The sequence below is a fragment of the Dipodomys spectabilis genome, unplaced genomic scaffold (assembly GCF_019054845.1).
Source record: "Dipodomys spectabilis isolate Male_0828 unplaced genomic scaffold, ASM1905484v1 ptg000032l, whole genome shotgun sequence".
Classification (NCBI taxonomy): Eukaryota; Metazoa; Chordata; class Mammalia; order Rodentia; family Heteromyidae; genus Dipodomys; species Dipodomys spectabilis.
In genome coordinates this window covers 510,257-531,393 of record NW_024870709.1, presented here as the reverse complement: position 1 = coordinate 531,393, position 21,137 = coordinate 510,257, and the positions used below count along the sequence as shown (strand labels likewise).

At 37.1% G+C, this 21,137-nt stretch overlaps 2 protein-coding genes across 2 annotated transcripts; both read right to left on the bottom strand.

Annotated features, from left to right (window-relative positions):
- Positions 1-2,929: 2,929 nt before the first annotated feature.
- On the bottom strand, positions 2,930-3,091 carry LOC122105478 (keratin-associated protein 19-9b-like). The gene has a single exon (XM_042676730.1). The coding sequence runs from the start codon at positions 3,089-3,091 to the stop codon at positions 2,930-2,932; it is 162 nt and encodes a 53-aa protein (XP_042532664.1).
- Positions 3,092-17,389: 14,298 nt separating this feature from the next.
- Positions 17,390-17,608, bottom strand: LOC122105701 (keratin-associated protein 19-5-like). The gene has a single exon (XM_042677031.1). The coding sequence runs from the start codon at positions 17,606-17,608 to the stop codon at positions 17,390-17,392; it is 219 nt and encodes a 72-aa protein (XP_042532965.1).
- Positions 17,609-21,137: the final 3,529 nt, after the last annotated feature.

Below are 21,137 nucleotides of genomic sequence, written 5' to 3'. Positions count from 1 at the left end.
CTATATTTGATGTCAGTATAACTTGTAGAGGAGATGGGGAAAAACAAGTCGTTTAAGGATACAGGTGGACCTGTTGCAACAATGAGAAGTACAAGTTGTCATGTCCAAAACGAGCTTTACAATGTTGGTGGGGGGGAGGGGGGGAGAAGGCAGGGAGGATTGGGGGGGAGGCTGGGAAGGGATGTGAAGAGTAAACAAAGGAGGAGGCTGCAATGCTTGATAAGAAATATACCCATTAACCTGCCCATGTAATTGTAACCCATCTGTACAGTGTGTTCACAAAAAAAAAAAAAGAAATGTACTCATTATCTTGCCCATGTAATTGTAACCCCTCTGTATAATATTTCCACAATAACAACAACAACAAAGAATATAGACCAGTTAAATACTAGTAAACTAAGTAATGACACTTCTTTCAAAATCAATACATATTGAAGAAACACACACACCATACACACACATACACACACACACACACACATGCAAACAAAAGAGAACTGAGTAGCATCTGGAGAGTAGGAGTTTAGGAAGAGATGGGAGAAAGGAATACCACCATAAAACTATAAACTGTGGTAAATAAATAAATAAATAAAAGAGAAGTGTATCAGTGACCCAGCAGCATGTGTGCAGTGGTGTCTGTTAAAGGTCGGCAGATACTGAGAAAGATTTATATATATATATATATATATATATATATATATATGTAGATATATGAAGATATGTGTGTGTGTGTGTGTGTGTGTGTGTGTGTGTGTGTGTGTGTGTGTGTGTGTGGAGAGGGAGAGAGAAGAGAGAGAGAGGGAGAGAGATCCTAGAGGACATGGCTAATTTTTAAGTTAAGGTTTTGGAAAGCATCTTATCATGTGAGAGATTTACAAAGGAAAGATTAGTGACAAGAAGGACTGCCGTCAGGCAGCTCTATAAGAAAAAGAATAACTAGGAAATATTGGACATAAAATAAGATTGGAGGCAACAATGGTTGATAAGAAATGTACTCATCCCCTTGTTCATGTAACTGTAACCCCTCTGTACAGAATTTTCACAATAAATTACTAATAAAAAATCAAATATGGATATGGATATGTATGGATAAAGAACTATATATAAAAAGTATAGTTAAATACTCTTTACTATCAAAACATAACATTTAAAACTAATAAAATTACTACATATTAGATAGAGAACAGAATACCATCTGTCTTTTTAAGTTATATAAAATACTTATAACTTGCATAAACATTTTAGTATATATGCTGAACTCCATTACATTTACCATATATTCCCTTTATAATCTCTTAAAAGAGAAAAACTGAAACCATTAGGTGCATAAATTTGTGATTTAATAGTACTTGAGAGCAGAATGTGTGGAAAGGCTGCTTTACATAATTAGCAAACAAATAAAAAAAAACAGATTGGTTCAAATTCCAGCTTAATGAAGTCTCTACCACCCCTAAGTCAAAGCCTCCTCAGCTGCCCATAATTTTGAAATGCTATTTCCTGAGATGTTTCGACTGAACAGATATGGAAAAACTAGATTAAAATATTAAGAAATAAGTGCACTTTGAAAATGTATTCATAGCTAGTTGCTGGTGGCTCATGTCTATAAAAATCTTAACTGAAAACTGAGAATTGCACTTTGAAGCCGCCCTGGGAAGGAAACAGGAAGTTGGAAACTTTTATATCCAACTAACCATCAAAAAAGCTAGAAATAGGGCTGGGAAGATGGCTCAGTGGTAGAGCCCTTGCCTTGCATGCCTGAGGCCCTGGGTTTGATTCCTTAGCACCAATAAGCAAAAAGAAAAAAGCCAGAAGTGGCGCTGTGGCTCAAGTGGTAGACCGCTAGCCTTGAGCTGAAGAGCTGAGGGACGGTGCCCAGGCCCAGAGTTCAGACCCCACGACCAGACACACACACACAAAAAAAGCTAGAAATAGAGCTGTGGCTCAAATGGTAAGAATGCTAATCGTGAATGATAAAGCTAAGGGATAGCACCTATGTCATGAGTTCAAGCCCCAGCAAGGACTCATATACCTACACACATGTAATCATTTGGAAATTCATTAAATACCATAAACATGAAATACAAATATAAATATTTTAAATAACTTTGTGTGTGTGTGTGTGTGTGTGTGTGTGTGAGAGAGAGAGAGAGAGAGAGAGAGAGAGAGAGAGAGAGAGAGAGATGTAAGGCTTGAACTCTGGGCCTGGCCACTGTCCCTGAGCTCTTCAGCTCAAGGCTAGCACTCTACCACTTGAGCCACAACTCCACTTCCAGTTTTGTGGTGGTTATTTGGAAGTATTTTTCCTGCCCAGGCTGGCGTTGAACCAGGATCCTCCGATCTCAGCCTCCTGAGTAGCTAGGATTACAGGCGTGAACCACTGGCACCCAGCTTAAATAACTTGATTTTTTAAAATTCAAAATGAATTTCCTCTTTTAGTCAGTCCATTGTTATCAGTTCATGACAGCGTCCTTCGTTAAATCTAGTGCTCTCCTTTTTCTTCCAAGAATCACTCTAGAATTTGTAAGGAAGTATCTTGAGAACAAGCCGTGGTCTGTTTCAGCCCTTCTGACCTTCTAGCCTGTCTGACTTTCAATTCTTTATCCTAATGATTCTGTGACCCCAATGGGGCTGCTAGTCCAGACTCATTATGGTTGCACTGCAGTGGGGCTTAATTTCATGAGGGGAATAGTCTTTTAATAATATATTATTTAAACATGTAAATGTATGAATCAAAAAATTTGGGCAGCACAAATAACAAGGAAACAAGATTTGGAATATTCAAAAAGTATGTTTATTAGAATAACATGTGCAAAAATATCACAGAATATAAAATGAAGAAATCTTCCTGCTGACGGCACCAAGTTGGAGTCTGAGTAGTTTTGGTGTTAAATTATAATCAAGAAACGGATGATCACAGACAGTCATCTTTTCAGTAAAATCCAGAGGACCAGTATCTGCCATAGAAAGAGGGGCGATAGTAGCCATATCCATAACCACCATAGCCCCCAAGGCCGTAGCTGGAACCATAGCCATAGCCCAGGCCACCAAAGCCACCAAGGCCACCATAGTAGTTGCTGTAGTAGTAGCTCATTGTGTGATGTTGAAGGTGAGTTTCTTGAGAATGAATGCTGCCATTTGCACCTGGACTTTTATACTCGCATGGGGTGTTTGTCACCCTCCCCTATAGCTATTTCTCATTCTATTGCTCTCTTAAGAAGGTGGGAAACATCCCAACTATGCTTTTGATTTATAACCTGAGTGTTTCTTTTTGGTTTTAATGCCATGGATATATGATTTCTTTTATTTAATTGTTTGATCTGCAGGTCTTAAGGGGACTCTTCACTCTTCATAGAAGGTAATTACTACCAAAACTTCAAAGCTACAACTGTGTTTCATCATAACCTAACTCAATTCCTACGTGCAACCTGACTTCCTCTTGCATCATGTTCAGCTTTTCTATCATTAGCTTTCATTCTTTTCCCAAATTAGATAATTTGTCTTATGACTCACTTCTGGTACTGAGTTTGAATATCTTGGATAAAACATACCAACTGAGAACCCAGGTTTTGAACTACCTAGATTTTAAGTCTTTACAACTCATAAAATACAATTTTTCAGATGGGATGAGCTGTCATTCTAATCTCTGATTTGCAATTAACCTCCCTAAGCACATAAGAATAAGCTTACACGCTTTATTCCTTTTGCAGCCAACAAGAGTAATTATATAAGAGAAATAAATAGAAGAGTTGTTCCTTAAGTAGCTCTGAAGATCCTTAAAACTTTTCAAATTAGGGCTGAGAATGTGGCTGAGTGGTAGAGTGCTCACCTAGCATGCATGAAGCCCTGGGTTCAGTACCACATACACTGAAAAAGCCAGAAGTGGCACTATGGCTCAAGTGGTAGAGTGATAGCCTTGAGCAAAAAAAGAAGTTTAGTGCACAGGCCCTGAGTGCACAGGACTGGCAAAAAATAGTTGTCAAATTAAAACAAGAATAAAAGAGGTTTACATAAATTTATACATATGTGTGAAGGAACAATGCCTTTCTTTTTAAAGAAAATATAGCTTAATTGTTTCTGAAATATTCAAAATAGATAAAGAATACGTCACTCTAAGAAGGAAAAAAATCTTTTTTTATTGAGAAAATACTGTACAGAGGGATTACAATTACATGAGCAAGATAATGAGTACATTTCTTATCAAGCATTGTTGCCTCCTCCTTTGTTTCCCTTCCCATCCCTTCCCATCTTCCCTGACCCCTCGCCAAAGTTGTAAAGTTGGTTTTTCGACATAACATCTTGTACTTCTCATTGTTGCAATGAGTCCACCTGTATCCCTATTTAAACAATTTGTTGGAAAAAACAATTCTTATAAGCATGTTTAAATCTGCTACTTGTAACTATTAATAAGAAAGAAATTAAAAAGATCTATTATTCAGTGTGAAAACACGGACAAAATGTAAATGAGAAAGTCTGTTGAGATGAATAAAACACACATTTACTGTGTCAATAATAAATGTTATTAGAAACCTGTGCAGATGTTTTCTTTACGGAATAAGAAATTTTCAAAAGGTCATAATATGGGAATGATAAAAGGAGCTCTATTTATACTGATGAAATTCTCAATCAGAGAAATCAATCTCTACTACTTCATCTTAGTCCCAGTTGTGCAATTGTGGTATCATTGTTTCATTAGAGAAGCTATCAGAAAAGCATTACCCAGTAAAGAAACTAAGATTATGGATATTTTTCTATGGAAGAAAAGAAGAAATAAGCTACAAAAATGAAAGAGTAAAGGACTAAGAGATCAATTAATTTGTGTGGGGGATGTGAGAACCGCTTTTCCCCATAGAAATAAATTATTGGTCCCACAAATCTGCCTGATCCTATGGCACAATCGCCATGATGTTCGATAGTAGGTTATAAAAGGTAAAGTTGAGATTTGATGGTAGAGGTGTGCTACCCATGTCTAAATGGCAGTACCCACCGAGGCAGGGTTATCTGTATCACTATTTGTATCGCTCTTTTAAGAGAAATACACCAAATTTATTTACCTGCTTTGTGATTTTATCCTGGATTTAAATTTTATTTCACGTTATTTTCTGAAATGGGGTTCATAACATTTTATAGCATTCAAAGAATTCTTTCAGACTTTATTTCTGTGTTTGTTAAAACAATAGCTATTCTTTCTAAGAAGAGATGATATTTTGTTTGGTTTTATTTGAGGTAGGAACAAAATAAAAACCCCGTTCATGGCTTTCCAAATGTTGTTCTAAGCTAAATTCTGAGTTAAACCAGCAGTTGGTAACACAATTTAAATGCAAGAAAGTATTCCCAAGTACTGAAAACTTAAAAAGGGAAATTGTGCAAGTGCGTGAAATTGCCAATTGTATAGTAAGAATTAATTTACTTTCCAACAATTATTCCCATACTAATGAGTGCAGGGTCCTTGATAAAATTTAGTAAAGAATGAATATCAATATTACTAAACGATATTAAAAGAAATACTCATACACACATACACACACACACACACACACACACACACACACACACATCAGAATCTGTCATAAACTAGTGCCAGTGCTCAGAGTTCTATGTGACATAGATAAGAAGTGAAAATTAGTGTGGCCTAAGATATTTGAGTAGAAGTCAAAAACAAGTAACTAAATTCAAGTTTGACAATTAGCCCAACACACCATATTAAATTAGAGCATATTTGTCAAGGGTATGAGAAACATTTAATAGTCCTAAAAGCATTTGAAGAAAATACTTTGACTAAATTAGGATGAGGATAATTTATGAACGATTATTCCTAAGAAAAATAATCCCAGAGGGAAAACAATGGTTCAATATGAAATATTTTGTAAAACATGCAAATATATTCATTGTAATCCAATGGCAACCAGTAATTCAATGGGAAAAATGAAAAGATCATTACTATAAAATATGAAGAAAGCTTGAATAATAATATTTTTCAATGAGAATAAAAGCCTCTAATATTGAACTTTTTATTTGAAGATGAGTTTTTGATAGTTTTTTTTTACCTTTCATAATTAAAGTTGGGATCTAAATGAAGTTGCTTTGATTGTTTCCTTTGTGAATCCCAAAGTTTGCACAAAAGAATGTTTACTTGTAGATGGCTGTGGACTTATACTGATTTGTGCAACAATATGAACACAGAACTTCCTCCTCTATCAACTTCCTGATACCATTCTCCCCATCAAGACTTCTAATTAGAATGTGGACAGAATGACATTGATCAGCTGCATAGTACTCATAAATTGACATGTTGAATTGAAACCCTTTGTGCAATTACTTAAATATAATAGAAAGAACATTATTCCAGAAACACAAGAGTTCTAATTTGGACATAAGTAATACCACATAAAATGCTACGTATCTGGAAAATTTGAAATATGAAGCTAGGAGACTCTAGGAGACTTGTATTGATAGTGTGGTATATGGAATCTTAGGGAAGAGGAGATAAACAAAACTTCGAGTGGAGTCCAGGGTCTTCTAGCATGTAGAAGTCTTCAGCAAAGGAGCCTAAGATAAGGAGGAAGTAATAGCATTCAATACACAATTGAAGGGTAGTTTTTAGATGGGGCAAGGGCGCTTCGTGTGTTGTAATAAGTGGAAAGTAAGTATATGCTGTTGGTAAATGGAAGACAATGAAGATGTATCTTAAAGATTTCTATTCCCTGATGGATTCAGTTAAAGTGGAATAAGAGACCGGAAAGAAGCACAGTGACAGAGGCCAGGGTATAGGCACTAGTTTGATTGCTGACACCATAATAAAAGACAAAAAAAGAAGGAAGAAGGAAGGGAGCAGGAGGGAGAGAGCAGAAGGGAGGGAGCAGAGGGAAGGGAGAGGGAATGAGAGAGGGGAAAAAGGGGAGGGAAAGAGAGCAAAATGAAAAGGAAAGAAAGGAAGGAAAGAGGGGAAGGAAGAAAGGAAGGAAGGATGGAAGGAAGGAAAGAAGGAAAGAAGGAAGGAAGGAAGGAAAGAAGGAGGGAGGAAGGGAGGGAGGGAAGGAAGGAAGGGAGGGAGGGAAGAACGAAGGAAGGAGGGAGGGAAGGAGGGAAGGCGAGGTAGAGAGAAAAAGGAAAGAAAAGATGAATTTGTAGATGAAATCATAGTTACTGATAGACTAGGGATATTAGCCTGGATTATCCAGGTGATATCCATGTAACCACATGGTATTTGTACGTACTAGAGAAAAAGGCACAGGATTTGGAGACATCTATCACAAAGAAAATCAGAACAGGTGAGGCAGAGGTGAGGATGGGTGAGGAGAACTTGACTTGCCATTGTTGGCTTCTGAGACAAGATAATGGTGATACTAACTAAGTCATATCTGAAAAGGATTCCTGGTTGAAAGTGCAAAGAAATGGAGATCACAGTCATAAAAATCTCATGGAGCTGAAAGCTGATAATAACTGAGAAGCAAATTTATCCTTAAGGCTTCAGGAAGCCATGCAGCACAGCTAATAAATTGACTCCAGTCTCATAGGACTCTCCACAGAATCGCCTGTGCCATTCTGCTCCTAGACTTCTTACCACACAAAGCATAGAAGTAATCATCGTATTGCTTTAAGCCACTGAATCTAGGGTAATTTGTTAAAGCAGCAATTGAAAACAAATCCAAGGGTGGTTGGTTTATGAAGTGAGTGAGTTGTTTTTTTTTTCTGATCCAAAATGTTGGTGAAATTTGAAAGAAGTCAAATTGGATGAAACAGAAGGCAAATTGGTTGGAAGACCGATGCACGATGATGGGTGAAATAGTTGCTTAGTGAGAGCTAGACAGTGAATTTAACAGAGGAGTGTGGAGAGATTTTTCAGGCAATAGTCAATGCTGAAATTCAGAGTTAAGATATAAAATATAGCATAAGAAAATGCAGCAAGGTTTCACTTCCCCAAGCTAAATCCATTGTACGTGTGTAATTATGGGATTTTCAAACATTTGGTTTTGAATACCTGTTGGTATTTCAAAAGACTATAAATACCACGGGCTTCAAAAAGACAAGAAACTTCAGAATGTACGCCTGGGCACATTAGAGCCAGAGACAGTTTCTAATTTCTTTATTGATTCACAGTCCCTCTCAGACTCTCCAACCCATGAAGGCTAAGGGCATGGGTACCAGAGCAATTGGCATGAGCCCCTACAGAGAAAGGAAATTGAAATTAAATTTCTTTGAGGGCCAGGAGTTTCAGATAGACTCTTCTGCTGCTCCGAGGTTTTCAGTAAATCTCTCACAGTTGGACATAAAATTCAGATTTTGCTGGTGTCCTACCCGGCTGGCCCTAGACTCTTCTCTCTACAATGGCTCATCGGGGAAACACTACAAGTGAAGTCGCTTGGCTCTACCTTCCTGACAGGCCTCACTCCATCTCAAAATTTAGCTAAATAGTAAAAAGATGGCACCTTGGGGGCTGGGAAGGTGGCTCAGTGGAAGAGCGCTTGCCTTGCATGCCTGAGGCCCTGGGTTCGATTCCTCAGCACCACATAAGCAAAAAGAAAAAGGCCAGAAGTGGCGCTGTGGCTCAAGTGGTAGAACGCTAGCCTTGAGCTGAAGAGCTGAGGGACAGCGCCCAGGCCCAGAGTTCAGGCCCCACGACCGACCTGACCCCCCCCCCCAAAAAAAAAAGATGGCACCTTGGACCCATTTTCATAATCCAAATATCAGCTCCAGAAAAATCCCCAAAGTGGTCATGGCTGTACACAGTGAAGAGGCAGAGGTGGGTGGATCCAAGTTAGAGGCCAGGTTGGGGCTCTAGTAAAGCCCTGCCTCACTAAACTACAAGCATAGAAAACAGATTCGTTCACTTCTCTCTAAACCCCAAAGGTAAGTTTCTAAAATACTTTCAAATCTTAAGCCACATCATTAACTACTTTATATGATAATCATTTTTAATTAGCCTGCCTCTGTTATCTTTTTAGTAATGTATATTACAAAAAAGATTGGTTATGATATATCCCAACATAAATACATATACTTTGTATTCGCCTCATCTATTGATTGGCTTTGGTTGATTCTCATAGTATATCCATTTTACTTTTACTGTAAAAGTACATTTCAAGGCATGGAGTTTTGTTTTATTTTTAATTCACTATTTTAATTATGTCAACCTCTTTTTTTTGTTTTCATGGTTACTAAAAAGAAATAAGCTTTAAATCTTAACATCTTATTTTTATTCCTGTTTGGATAAGTTTTAGGTACCTTATGGATTACTGCTCTTTCTCTTTCTCTTTGCAATTATTTCCCCTCTCTCTCTGTCTCTCTCTCCCTGTCTCTGGCTCTCTGTCTCTCTGTCTGTCTCTCTCTCTCCATTTCCATTTCCCTTCCTCTCCTTCCCCCTCCCTCCCTCCCTCTCTCTGTCTTATATTTCTATATGCTCCTGTGTGATAAGCTTTGGTATATTTAGTTTTCTTTGTTGTTCCTAATCTTAGTTCTATTTGGGATATTTTGTTGATATTCTCTTCTCCAAGCATGTTGGATTTATCTTAGATTTGGGATGTGATATCTTTCTTTCATTAAATATAGAAAATGTCAATTGCCATTTCCTCATCTGTTTATTCTGCCTTACTGTTTCTTCTCTTTCTAGGAGCCCAATCATAGATACCCTTGTATCTAGGTCGATGATAGATATAGGTAGATAGGTGGATAGATAGATGATAAGTAGGTAGATAGATAGATAGATAGATAGATAGATAGATAGATAGATAGATAGATAGATAGGTAGGTAGAAAGGCAATAATTCATTTGGCATTGTTGCAGAGCTCTTGAGTACTTTCTTTTTTATTTGTGGTTTTTGTTTTATAGATTTTGCTATACTTTTCAAGATCATCCATTCTTTCTTCTCTGTGTGGAGATTATGTTAGCATATGTTAGCATGACCATTTCTGTTCACTTCTTTTTTAAAATTTAATTCTATTGTCAAGGTGATGTACAAAGGGGTTACAGTTACATACGCAAGGTTGTGAGTACATTTCTTGTCTTACATTGTTACCTCCTCCCTTATTTTTCTCCCACTTTTCTTCTCTCCTCAACCCCTCCCCAAGTTGTAAAGTTCATTTTCAACTTATTGTCTTGTGAGTGCCATTGTTGCATTGGTTCACCCTTCATCCTTTTTCTCACTGTTTTGTTATTCCCCTTCCTTTTCCTAAATCAGATAAACATATATACAAGACATAGGGTATCAAAATCAAATACAGTTACAACAGAAGATAAGCCAAAGGGGGAAAATGACAGGAAAAAGAAGTAACTTCACACAGTACATTAAAAACAACAACAACAAAGTAAAACAGCTTGTTTCCATATCTTGGAGTTCATTTTGCTTAATTAGCATCTTCTTATATGGTCCTATGTATGAAGTTATTGGGCTATTGTGATCCTCTGCTAAGACTATCTTAGTTGTATACTAAGTTGTATACTGAGGGAAACCATGGGACCTATGTTTCTTTGGGTCTGGCTTACTTAATAGGATTTTTTCCAACTTTCCATTTCCTTATGAATAGGGTGATGTCATTCTTTCTGATGGAAGCATAGAATTCTACATATTCTTGATCAATTCATCTACTGAGGGGCATCTGAGTTGGTTCCATATCTTAGCTAGGGTAAATAGTGCAGTAATGAACATGTTCATTTTCTTATTCACAGAATTTCTATTTGATTTTTTTCATAATTTTTATTTCACTCCTGAATATACCAATCAGATACTGAATTTTGTCTGCTATCTTTACTGTAATCTTATCCATCAATTGTTTATATTTTCTTCTTTTTATTGTAAAGATACTGTACAGAGAGGTTGCAGTTACATGAATAAGGTAATAAGAACATTTCCTATCCTCCTCCTTTGTTTTTCCCTTACTATCCTTTCTCTCCCCACCTCCCCAACTTCTCCCTCCCCAACCTCAAGGTGTAAAGTTCGTTTTCAACATAGTGTCTTGTATATCTCATTGTTGCAATGGGTCAGCCTGTATCCTTGTTTCAACATTTTGTTTTCCCTTCCCTCCCCAAATTAGATGGACCCATTGCAACAATGAGATGTACAAGTCATTATGTCGAAAAAGAACTTTACAACTTTGGGGGGGGGCGGGTAATGGTGGGGAGGATGGGAAGGGGAAACAAAGGAGGAGCTTACAATGCTTGATAAGAAATGTACTCTTTATCTTGCCCATGTAATTGTAACCCCTCTGTACAGTATTTTCACAATAAAAAAAATCTATATACACGATGCAGGGCACCAGAATTAAATACAGTGACAACAGGGGTTATACCATGGGGGAAGAACATACAAAAGAAAAAACTCATAGTACATTAAAATAACAGCAACAAAGCAAAAGCCTCTTGTGTCTCTATCTTGGGATTTATTTTGCTTAGCATCATCTGTATATTTCCTTGTTAATATACTTACTATCTTCCCTATATTGCTTTCTGGTTCTGACATTTTTTTCTTTTAAGATGGCTCTTTTGTTCCCTAGTAATTGTTTTCTGTTTGCTTGATATTTCTTTTTGTTGCTTGTTTTGTTTGTGAAAAGCTTGAAGGTTGCATAGTATTAGAGACACTGAAGTAGAAAAAAGATTTGCTCGGAGATGGACATACGTTTCTTTTACTTGGGAAGATGATGTGAATATAACCACATGTCAGACATTGAAGAAGTTTAAACACCTAAAATATCTAAAATCATGAATTTTTCCACAGAAGATTTTTTTTTAATATAAAATTTGGGTCTTACCTTAAGTCTACACACATCCATTTATATTAATCTGTATACCTCAAACTAAAATGTTTTAATTTGGACAATGTAAAGATTTATATATAATATGTATTTATTTATTTATTTATTTAGTCAGTTGTGGGGCTTGACCTCTGGGCTTGGGTGCTGTCCCTGTACTCTTCAGCTCAAAGTTAGCGTTCTATCGCTTGAGCCATAGCACCACTTCCAGTTATTTAGTGGTTTATTGGAGATAAGAGTTTCAAGGACTTTCCTGCCTGGGCTGGCTTTGAACAGTGATCCTCAAATCTCAGCCTCCTGAGTAGCAAGGATTATAAAGGCATAAGCCACCAGTGCCGGGCTCAATCCAATATTTTTCAAACCAACCTGATTTTACACAAAGGAAATTATAAATTTTAAAACTTAATGTTGGGTACATAAAAGTTTTGTTATATTTTCTTATCTTGAATTTTGTTATACTTTTACATTATTTTGTAGCAACACAGTTATTACAGTCTAGGCTTGAGTTAGTTATTAATTAAAACTAAATCATAAAATAGTGCACAAAATAATACTAATAAGAAAAAACACTGAAAACAATGAAAAGTCTCTGGAAACCAACCCTCTTTGCATTCCTCTTTCAACTAAGAATAGTACCACTACATCAAGAAAAGCAGTAAGTATATGTTGAGTTCAGTTTGTTGTTAAATCCAAGCATTGTTGAATCAATATATCAGCTCAGACCAAAAAAAGAGACTAACAATATTTTTATTTGAAAATGCTGGTATCAGAGGTGTTACAGTTACATAAGTCAGGCAAAAAGTACATTTCCTTTTGTATATCTACTAACAATTATATTAACAAGATTGACAATTTGATTGTAATCCCTTCTTCCCATTAGAAATGTACTGAAATGAATTGATAAAGGCATAATTGCTAGTTCAATTATACATATTTGTTAAAAGCTATTTCAAAATCTAGGTCTCTCATGGTCAGAGCAAAACATTAGTGACTAAGAAATAGTGGGTGAAACTCCAATTCAATGGGAAGATTTCAGATGCTTCCAAATAAATGGATGGTAGGCTGCATCATGACGTCAAGTGAGATTTGCTCTGCTTGAAGGAAAGCAATAAAAGGAGCAAGGAGATGAGAGTCTGCAGATCATCAAAGTTTTCAGTAGAAGCTGGAGAATCCGTATCTTCCACAGCATGGACGGTAGCATCCATACCCATAACCTCCAAAGCCAGAGCCGTAGCCAGAGCCCCAGCCGTAGCCTCCACAGCCAGAGCCCCAGCCCAGCCTGCTGAAGCTGCTGCATCCGCAGCCATAGCCACAGCCCAGGCCTCCGAAGCCTCCGTAGCCGTAGCCCAGGCCTCCGTAGTAGCTGCCGTAGTAGCTCATGGTGTCAGGAGAGGTGAGTTGGTTTCACACTGAAGTTGAAATTGCGGAGTGTGTGTGTCTTCATCTTCCCCAAATGCTTTTATACCCTCAGTAGTGGGTGTGTTCAGGACAGGTGATCTCATTTCCCTATCACAGAACAACTGTAAATTATTTTAAATTGTTCCCTTCTGACTGAACAAAAGGTCTAAACTCTTATTAAGGAACGGTTAGTAATAATTATATTTTAATGAGTTTGCATTCCTCAGAACAAAATGTTTCCAAGATGAAGAAGTATTGCAGCCTCTTCAAAGAACTTAAATGAGTTGCAGTGATCGCGGGCTAATCTTTGGCTGATAGCTTCCAGCAGCCCTGTCATTACAGTAACCTGAGTGCTTTTCTTTTTTAATATGAATTCCATTGTCTTAGCTACTTGTCATTCCCAGAACCCCAGGTCTTTTCTCCATCTTGGCAGGACATGATCACATAGCCATATTTGCAGGAAACCTGGTGTTTTGTTATTGTTGTTGTTTATTTGAAGTTTTGACATTTCTTACTGTTGACCACCACCACATTCTTTTTTTTCTTTTTTTCAATCCTGGGGCTTGAACTCTAGGCCTGGGCGCTGTCCCTCAGCTCTTCAGCTTAAGGCTAGCACTCTACCACTTGACCCACAGCACCACTTTCTGGTTTTCTGAGTGGTTTATTGGAGATAAGAGTCTCTCAGACTTTTTCCAGGGCTGGCTTTGAACCATGATCCTCAGATTTCAACCTCCTGAGTAGCTAGGATTACAGGTGTGAGCCACCAGCACCCAGCTGCATTCTTTCTTCTCTTACTTACTATGGTGAACATTTGACAAGCCTCCTTTATCAATTCTTTACTTCTCCCGATTCCTATATATTCTTTAACTCTGAAAGTCTTACCTGTATTTCTTTTCAGTCAGTAGATACTTTTCCCAAGGAATTGCATTGAATGTTCTTCTGAACCAAAGTGTGTGCACTAGTGATTTTTACTCCATTGAGCTCTCATTTGAACTACATGACAAATTCCTCATCCAGCCGGAGGAGATTCACCTTCCAAAGCAGCCTCATGTCCCTCTCTTAATCACTCCAGCTACACTTTTTGATATGCTCTGGGAAACTTCTATTTTACCATTATTCCCTCGAGTTCTTCCCCCGATATGCACATCAGGTGAACCACATACATGGAATTCTGTAAATTATTCTGGTACATCTGTTGTTAACACTATGTTCAGAAGTTCTTGGTCACTGTCCCGTAGATTAATGTAAGACCTTATTATTGGTGGCACGGCCCGAGGAAGTATTCTGCTCTTTTTTTCTTTCCATACAAGTCCCAGATTAACATTGTAAACAAGAAGATCTGGTCACTTCATTTTCCAGCCATTATATATGTTAGCCATTAAAAAAATGAATTGAACATCTTAAAATCACAAACTTTTCTTTTCATCAGTAAACTCTCCTGGTCACTTAAAAACTATCAGGAATGCAGTGTGAATATATCAATGCAAGAGAATATATATATATATATATATCAATATATATATCATCTGTGTACTTATGAGACTGTAGGCTGTTCCTTGATCCTGGAATCCAGTTTTCTATTTCTTCACCTATTTCATTCTAGACCATTCTTCCAAATATATCCTTCTAAAAAATACTGAAGGGATGTTCCTAGTTACTTCCACTCCATCCTGATTTAGAATACCCATCCGAGGGCTGTTGATTTGCCTAGACAGAATTCCATTGTGTTTCATCAGACTTAGATTTTATTTGTCGGTGGGGGGGGGGGGTATAATTGGGTGGGGGGAGGGGGGAGGCTGGGAAGGGAGGTGAAGGGTAAACAAAGGAGGAGGCTGCAATGCTTGGTAAGAAATGTATGCATTATCCTGCCCATGTAATTGTAACCCCTCTGTACAGTATGTTCTCAAATAAAATAAAATAAAATTTAAAAAAAAAACAGACTTAGATTTTAAAACATAAATTGTTTGCCTACCTTCTCCATCATACTGAGGAATCCTTGAAGGCAGGAAATTTATTCTCATTACTCTTTATAACTTGTATCTGAAATAGAGTAGGTAATAGACTTTTGGATGAATGGTAAAGTTAATCAAGAAGGCTATAAACAACAAATAAATTCTATGCGTCTCTGTCTTCTGAACCTCACAGGGTAGCATTTTTTTCTAGCAATGTTGCTAAAGACCAGGAAGGTGTTTATGTGGCACTATACTTATAGTCTTCTGCTTTATTGAGTAATTTAAACTTCAGTCAAAGAACAATGTTGAAAATCTGATTCTTGTTAATAATTGGCATTGCAGTCTCCCTGGTTAGGTTAGTGATATTAGCAGCACTAGAGATATGAATCTCTTAGAATATTTTCTATAAAATATGTACACGAACTGAAACAACGCACAAATACTGGGGCCTTCCACATAACCATGAGGGAGGAACCACAAATTTCAAATTAGAAAAAGAAGTCAGAAAAAGTAGCATCGATTCTAGTGGGAAAAAACTGATACACTTATTTCTGTAACCCATTGAAGAGTAAAGCTCTATATCCAGAAAAACTGGAGACAAGAATGGGAAAACAGCTGGGCGCCAGTGGCTCACGCCTGTAACGCTGGCTACTCAGGAGGTTGAGATCTGAGGATCACAGTTCAAAGCTAGCCTGGGCAGGAAAGTCTGTGAAACTCTTATCTCCAATAAACCACCAGAAAAAACTGGACGTGGCACTGTAGCTCAAATAGTACAGTGCTTGCCTTGAGCTGAAGAGCTGAGGGACAGCACCCAGGCCCAGAGTTCAAGCCCCACAACCAACCAAAAAAAAATGGGAAAACAGTGTCTATGTTACCCAAAAAACTCCCTTAAAAAGACAAATGCTTCAGGAAAACCTTATATGAAAGGAAAAACAGGGGCTGGGAAGGTGGCCTTGCATGCATGAGGCCCTGGGTTCGATTCCTCAGCACCATATAAGCAAAAAGAAAAAAGCCAGAAGTAGTGCTATGGTTCAGGTGGTAGAGTGCTAGCCTCGAGCTGAAGAGCTGAGGGACAGTGCCCAGGCCCAGAGTTCAGGCCCCACGACCAGATCCCCCCCCTAAAAAAAAAAAAAAGAAAGAAAAGAAAAACACATGAAAAATGAATTGGTGGAGAATCCCACGGTGTAACTGAGAAAAAGGATGATATTTTTTCCACCAAGGACTTTTAGAACCATGGCAAATGTCCACTTGTTTTTCTTGTCCTGACATGTCCACTTGAGTAATTTTGTAGTATTTTCTGTTTTAGGAGCAGCTTGTTCCTATATGCTAGAGAAGTATCTTCCAATGTTAAGTGGTGCTATGTACAGTATTTTTGGCTGAGGTTTTAGCCCTTAATTTTATATATAATTAATTATATATTATTATGTTATTATATATTTATATATTAATATTTATATTTATATGATGAGATATAGAAATATGGAGACGTGTGTTCTTCTGGAATAATTTTTATGAGTTTAACAATAGGACCATGTAGATTCAAGACCAATATGGAATACTTCTCAATATTGTTATGAATTTTTAACCGTATACAAAAAGAATAAATGCTAAAAAGAAATATCATCATATAACCATCTCCTGACCTAAGAGTTTATAAAATATTTACAAATAAACCTAAGTTTTTCTATCATCATTGAAAAATTTTAAATCTTTAGAAACAGAGTTCTTACACTTTCATAGAGAAGAAATTACACATACTGAAGTTGGCAGGTATAGTAAACAGAAAACATTGAAGGAAAGGAAATTTTTTAAAAAGGCATAAAATGGAAGGGAAGGGTTTGTAAAGAAAGAAGAAAAAGGAAGGAGAAAGTAATAATCATTCATGAAATATGTTAAACTTATTATAAATGAGAAGATAACTATGCCATACTTGATGATTATAGATAACAGGTAATATGAAAATTAAACCCCAAGCAAATATGGCATGCCAGTTCAAGTTTATTACTGTACTTTTGATATCCAAGACAAGAGGTTACAGAAATGTGATAATTCTCTATCCAATGCATTCTTGAAGATCATTACTAATCATTCTTGAAGCTCATCACTGATCAAATATCAGTACCTTAGTTCATCTAGTTTTCTTCCCACAATTGTCAGAAACCAGGTACCCCCTCCCCAAATTAAAAGCAGTGTAATTATCAGAATAAATCAAGCACGCAGAGGACCATGGAATTAAGTTCCCTAGAAGCTAGGTTTTAGGAAAGACAATGACAAGTATTATAAACATTAAGTATTTATTCAGTAGAAGCCAGAAGACCAGTAACCCCCATAGCATGAAGGACGGCAGCAGCCATAGCCGTAGCCCCCAAATCCAGACCGATAGCCGTAGCCTCCATAGCCAGAGCCCCAGCCCAGCCTGCCGAATCCACTGCATCCGCAGCCATAGCCACAGCCCAGGCCTCCGAAGCCTCCAGAGCCGTAGCCCAGGCCTCCGTAGTAGCTGCCGTAGTAGCTCATGGTGTCAGAAGAGGTGTTTAGTTGCAGGTGAGTTCTGTGAGTGTGGCTGCAAAAGAAGGTTTATATACACTCCCAGGGGTGTGAAAGCCACACCTCTCAATGTCACTCATTAAAACCTAATGCGAAACAAAACATGCCAATTGTCTCCTGTCCTAGCACTCAACCACATCTTCCACTTGTCTATGCAACTAGTCCTTTACAACCCGTGCAGCTTGTTTGATGTTCTGCGTTATGTGGCTGCCTAAAAAAATATTTTGCCTCAAATAAAATCCGAGCGTGTTTACAGTTGCAAGACATGCTTGAGTCTCTGAGTTCCAAACTCCATAAATGAATTCTCCATAACCTCAAATATTCAAACTGTGCCACTGAGGATTGCATTTACCTTCTAATTGCACCCTGACCTTTGATGGTCCTCCCTGGCTGCTTGATGTGTCTTAACACAATGGGTTTTTGTCATCAGCTGAGAATAGTACCAGACTGTGCAAGGATGATGTTTCATTTTTAAAATAACTAAAGCTGATGTCCTCAAAGGGCATTCTTAAATGTCACGCCTCCTGTAGCTGCTGGGCAGCTCTCACTGAAAACAGCATTGAAGAGAATTGTGCTAATTCTTTATAAATAGCTCCCTAGACATACATTCTCTTAGATTCTAAATTCCAGAGAATTAGGAAATATAAATATATGGCTCTATAATTACAGAATTAAAAAATTTGAAATCAATTATTTTATTTTTTTAAACCATTGAATAAACTGTGATTCTTAGAGAAGCTGAAGTGGAAGTCAGGAGAAAAATCTAAGGGCTTCCAGCCTGAGACATAGTTCAGCAAGTAAAATGTTTAACTAAGGATAAAATTGCAGGTTATGGAATGTCTTCTTACACAATATCCAGTTTCTGCCATTTTCAACCATTCTATTGTTCGTTCATATTGTTGTAATAAATGAATAGGTGTGATCAGCTACTTCTGTTCTCCAGAAATGCTCAACATAATTGAATACCACAAAGAGCATAAGTGATTATTGAATTTTGTTCATATATTTTAAACATTTTCCCTTATTGGGTAATTAAGAGAAAAGTATAATTGTTTGCTTATATATGTTCTCTTCAGTGAACTATGCAGTTATTAGTGAAACGCAACTGATCTATTTCCACACCCTTCAGTTAGAAAAACTGTCTTTATTTTTTTATTGTGAGAATACCATACAGAGGGTTACAATTATATGGGTAAGATAATGAGTACATTTCTTATCAAGCATTGTTGCCTCCTCTTTGTTTCCCCTTCCCATCCTTCCCATACTCCCCTCCTTCCCCCACTTGATCCACTCCCCACCCCTCCCACCAAAGTTGTAAAGTTCGGTTTCAACATAATGACTTTTACATCTCATTGTTGCAATGGGTCCACCTGTATCCCTAGTTAAACGATGTGTTTTTTCCCTTCCCCTCCACAAATTATACCAACATCAAATAGAGTGAAAGCATGGGTTATACCATGGAGGAGGGACATACAAAGCAACAAAGAAATCATCTTATAAATATGTTAGAAACCATTGCATGAAAGGAAAAAAAAAACCAAAAGAACATTTGATTACTTATCTTGGGATTCATTCCCGTAACATCAACTTATCTGACCTTTTCTTCTTGAGTCAGACATATACTAGTTATTGCAAATAAGGGAAACAATGGGACCTATGTTTCTTTGGGCCTGGCTTACTTCACTTAATATAATTTTTTCCAAGCCTTTCCATTTCCTAACAAATGGGGCAATGTCATTCTTTCTGATGGAGGCATAGAATTCCATTGTGTATATATACCACATTTTCTTGATCCATTCATCTACTGAGGGACATCTGGGTTGGTTCCATAGCTTAGCTATGGTAAATAATGCTGCAATAAACATAGTTGTGCTGGTAGCTTTAGTGTGGTCTTATTTGTAAACATTTGGGTAAATGCCCAAAAGTGGGATTGCTGGGTCATAGGGGAGCACTATGTGGAGTCTTTTGAGGAACCTCCATACTGCTTTCCAAAGTGGTTGAACAAGTTTACACTCCCATCAACAATGCAGTAAGGTTCCCTTCTGTCCACATCCCCTCCAGCATCTGTTGTTATGAGAGTTCTTGATTATAGCCATTCTAACTGGGATGAGGTGGTATCTCAATGTTGTTTTGATTTGCATTTCTTTTATGGCTAGGAGGTTGAGCATTTCTTCATGTGTCTATTGACCATCCTTCTTTCCTCTTCAGAGAAGTTTCTCTTTAAGTCTTTAGCCCACTTATTTATTGGGCAGTTGTTTCTTTGAAGATTTGTTTTTCAGGGATTTATTTTTTAAGTTCCTGGAATATTTTAGATATGAGACCCTTGTCTGTTGTATGGCTAGTGAAGACCTTCTCCCAATCCGTGGGCTTTCTATTGATCTTGCTAGCTATATCCTTTGCCATGCAGAAGCTCTGCAATTTCATGCAGTCCCATTTGTCCACCTTTCTTTGATTTGTTGTGTTTCTGGGTCTCTATTAAGAAAATTTCTTCCTCTGCCAAGGAGACCTAGGATTTCTCCTATTCCATCCTGTAATGTTTTCAGAGTGTCTGCTTTGACTCCGAGGTCTTTGATCCATTTGGAGTTGATTCTGGTGTAGGGTGATATATAAGGATCTAAGTCAATATAATTTAATAATCAGTACAACTTAAGGTAATTTTAAAAATTACATTACAAGACCAATTTTTCCTGATAGGAAATAATTGGTATGAAAAGAGCAGAAGTACAATGTATTTACATATAATATATGTGAAAATAGCATAATGAAAAGAAAAACTATTATGAAGGAGGAAAGCATGGGTTTAGAAAAAATAGCATAGTGTTGAATTCAGACAAAAATACAATAATATATGCATGTATAAAAATTATAATGAAACTCCTCTATACAACTCATATTAATAAAAAGTCTCACAAGAATCAAATAAGAACAAGTTCTTATATATCTTGTCATTATTTGACTCATGAAAAGTAAATAAGCCCATAGCTGTAAGTTTTGACCATATTTGAAACAATAATTCATGGCTTTTTCTTATTCTCAGCCCACATATCCTCCTTCCCTGGGCAGAGAGAGCTAGCCTCTCCCCTACACGTGCTGATTTCTAGAGAAAAGACAATCCTTAGAGCTTTTTCATCTTTCTGAGATACAAGCATACTCCCATTTTAAAAGTTTGACAAGTATCATTTTGTATTATTTTTAATCTTCTAAAAATATTATAATTTTTTTTCTTCAATCAGTGTATCTTTTACAAAAACATTCACATAAAGGTGTTATTCTGTTATTCTAAAACCTCTATGGAAAGATTGTTACTAGCGAAAGGATGAAAAATAGCAAATTCTATCAGGACATAATAAGAGGCAAGCTCTGATACACTGTTGTGGGAATGTAAATTAGTACTTCGTAAGTGTAGTGTCTTTTAAAAAAAACAACTCAAATACAATTATCACTCATTCTCACTCATTTGTAGAGAGCAGAAATATCTCATAGAGAATGGAGTGAAATA

Bases quoted from the DNA above. Each gene is read 5' to 3' on its own strand.
- LOC122105478 (XM_042676730.1), bottom strand. From the start codon at position 3,091: ATGAGCTACTACTACAGCAACTACTATGGTGGCCTTGGTGGCTTTGGT.
- LOC122105701 (XM_042677031.1), bottom strand. From the start codon at position 17,608: ATGAGCTACTACGGCAGCTACTACGGAGGCCTGGGCTACGGCTCTGGA.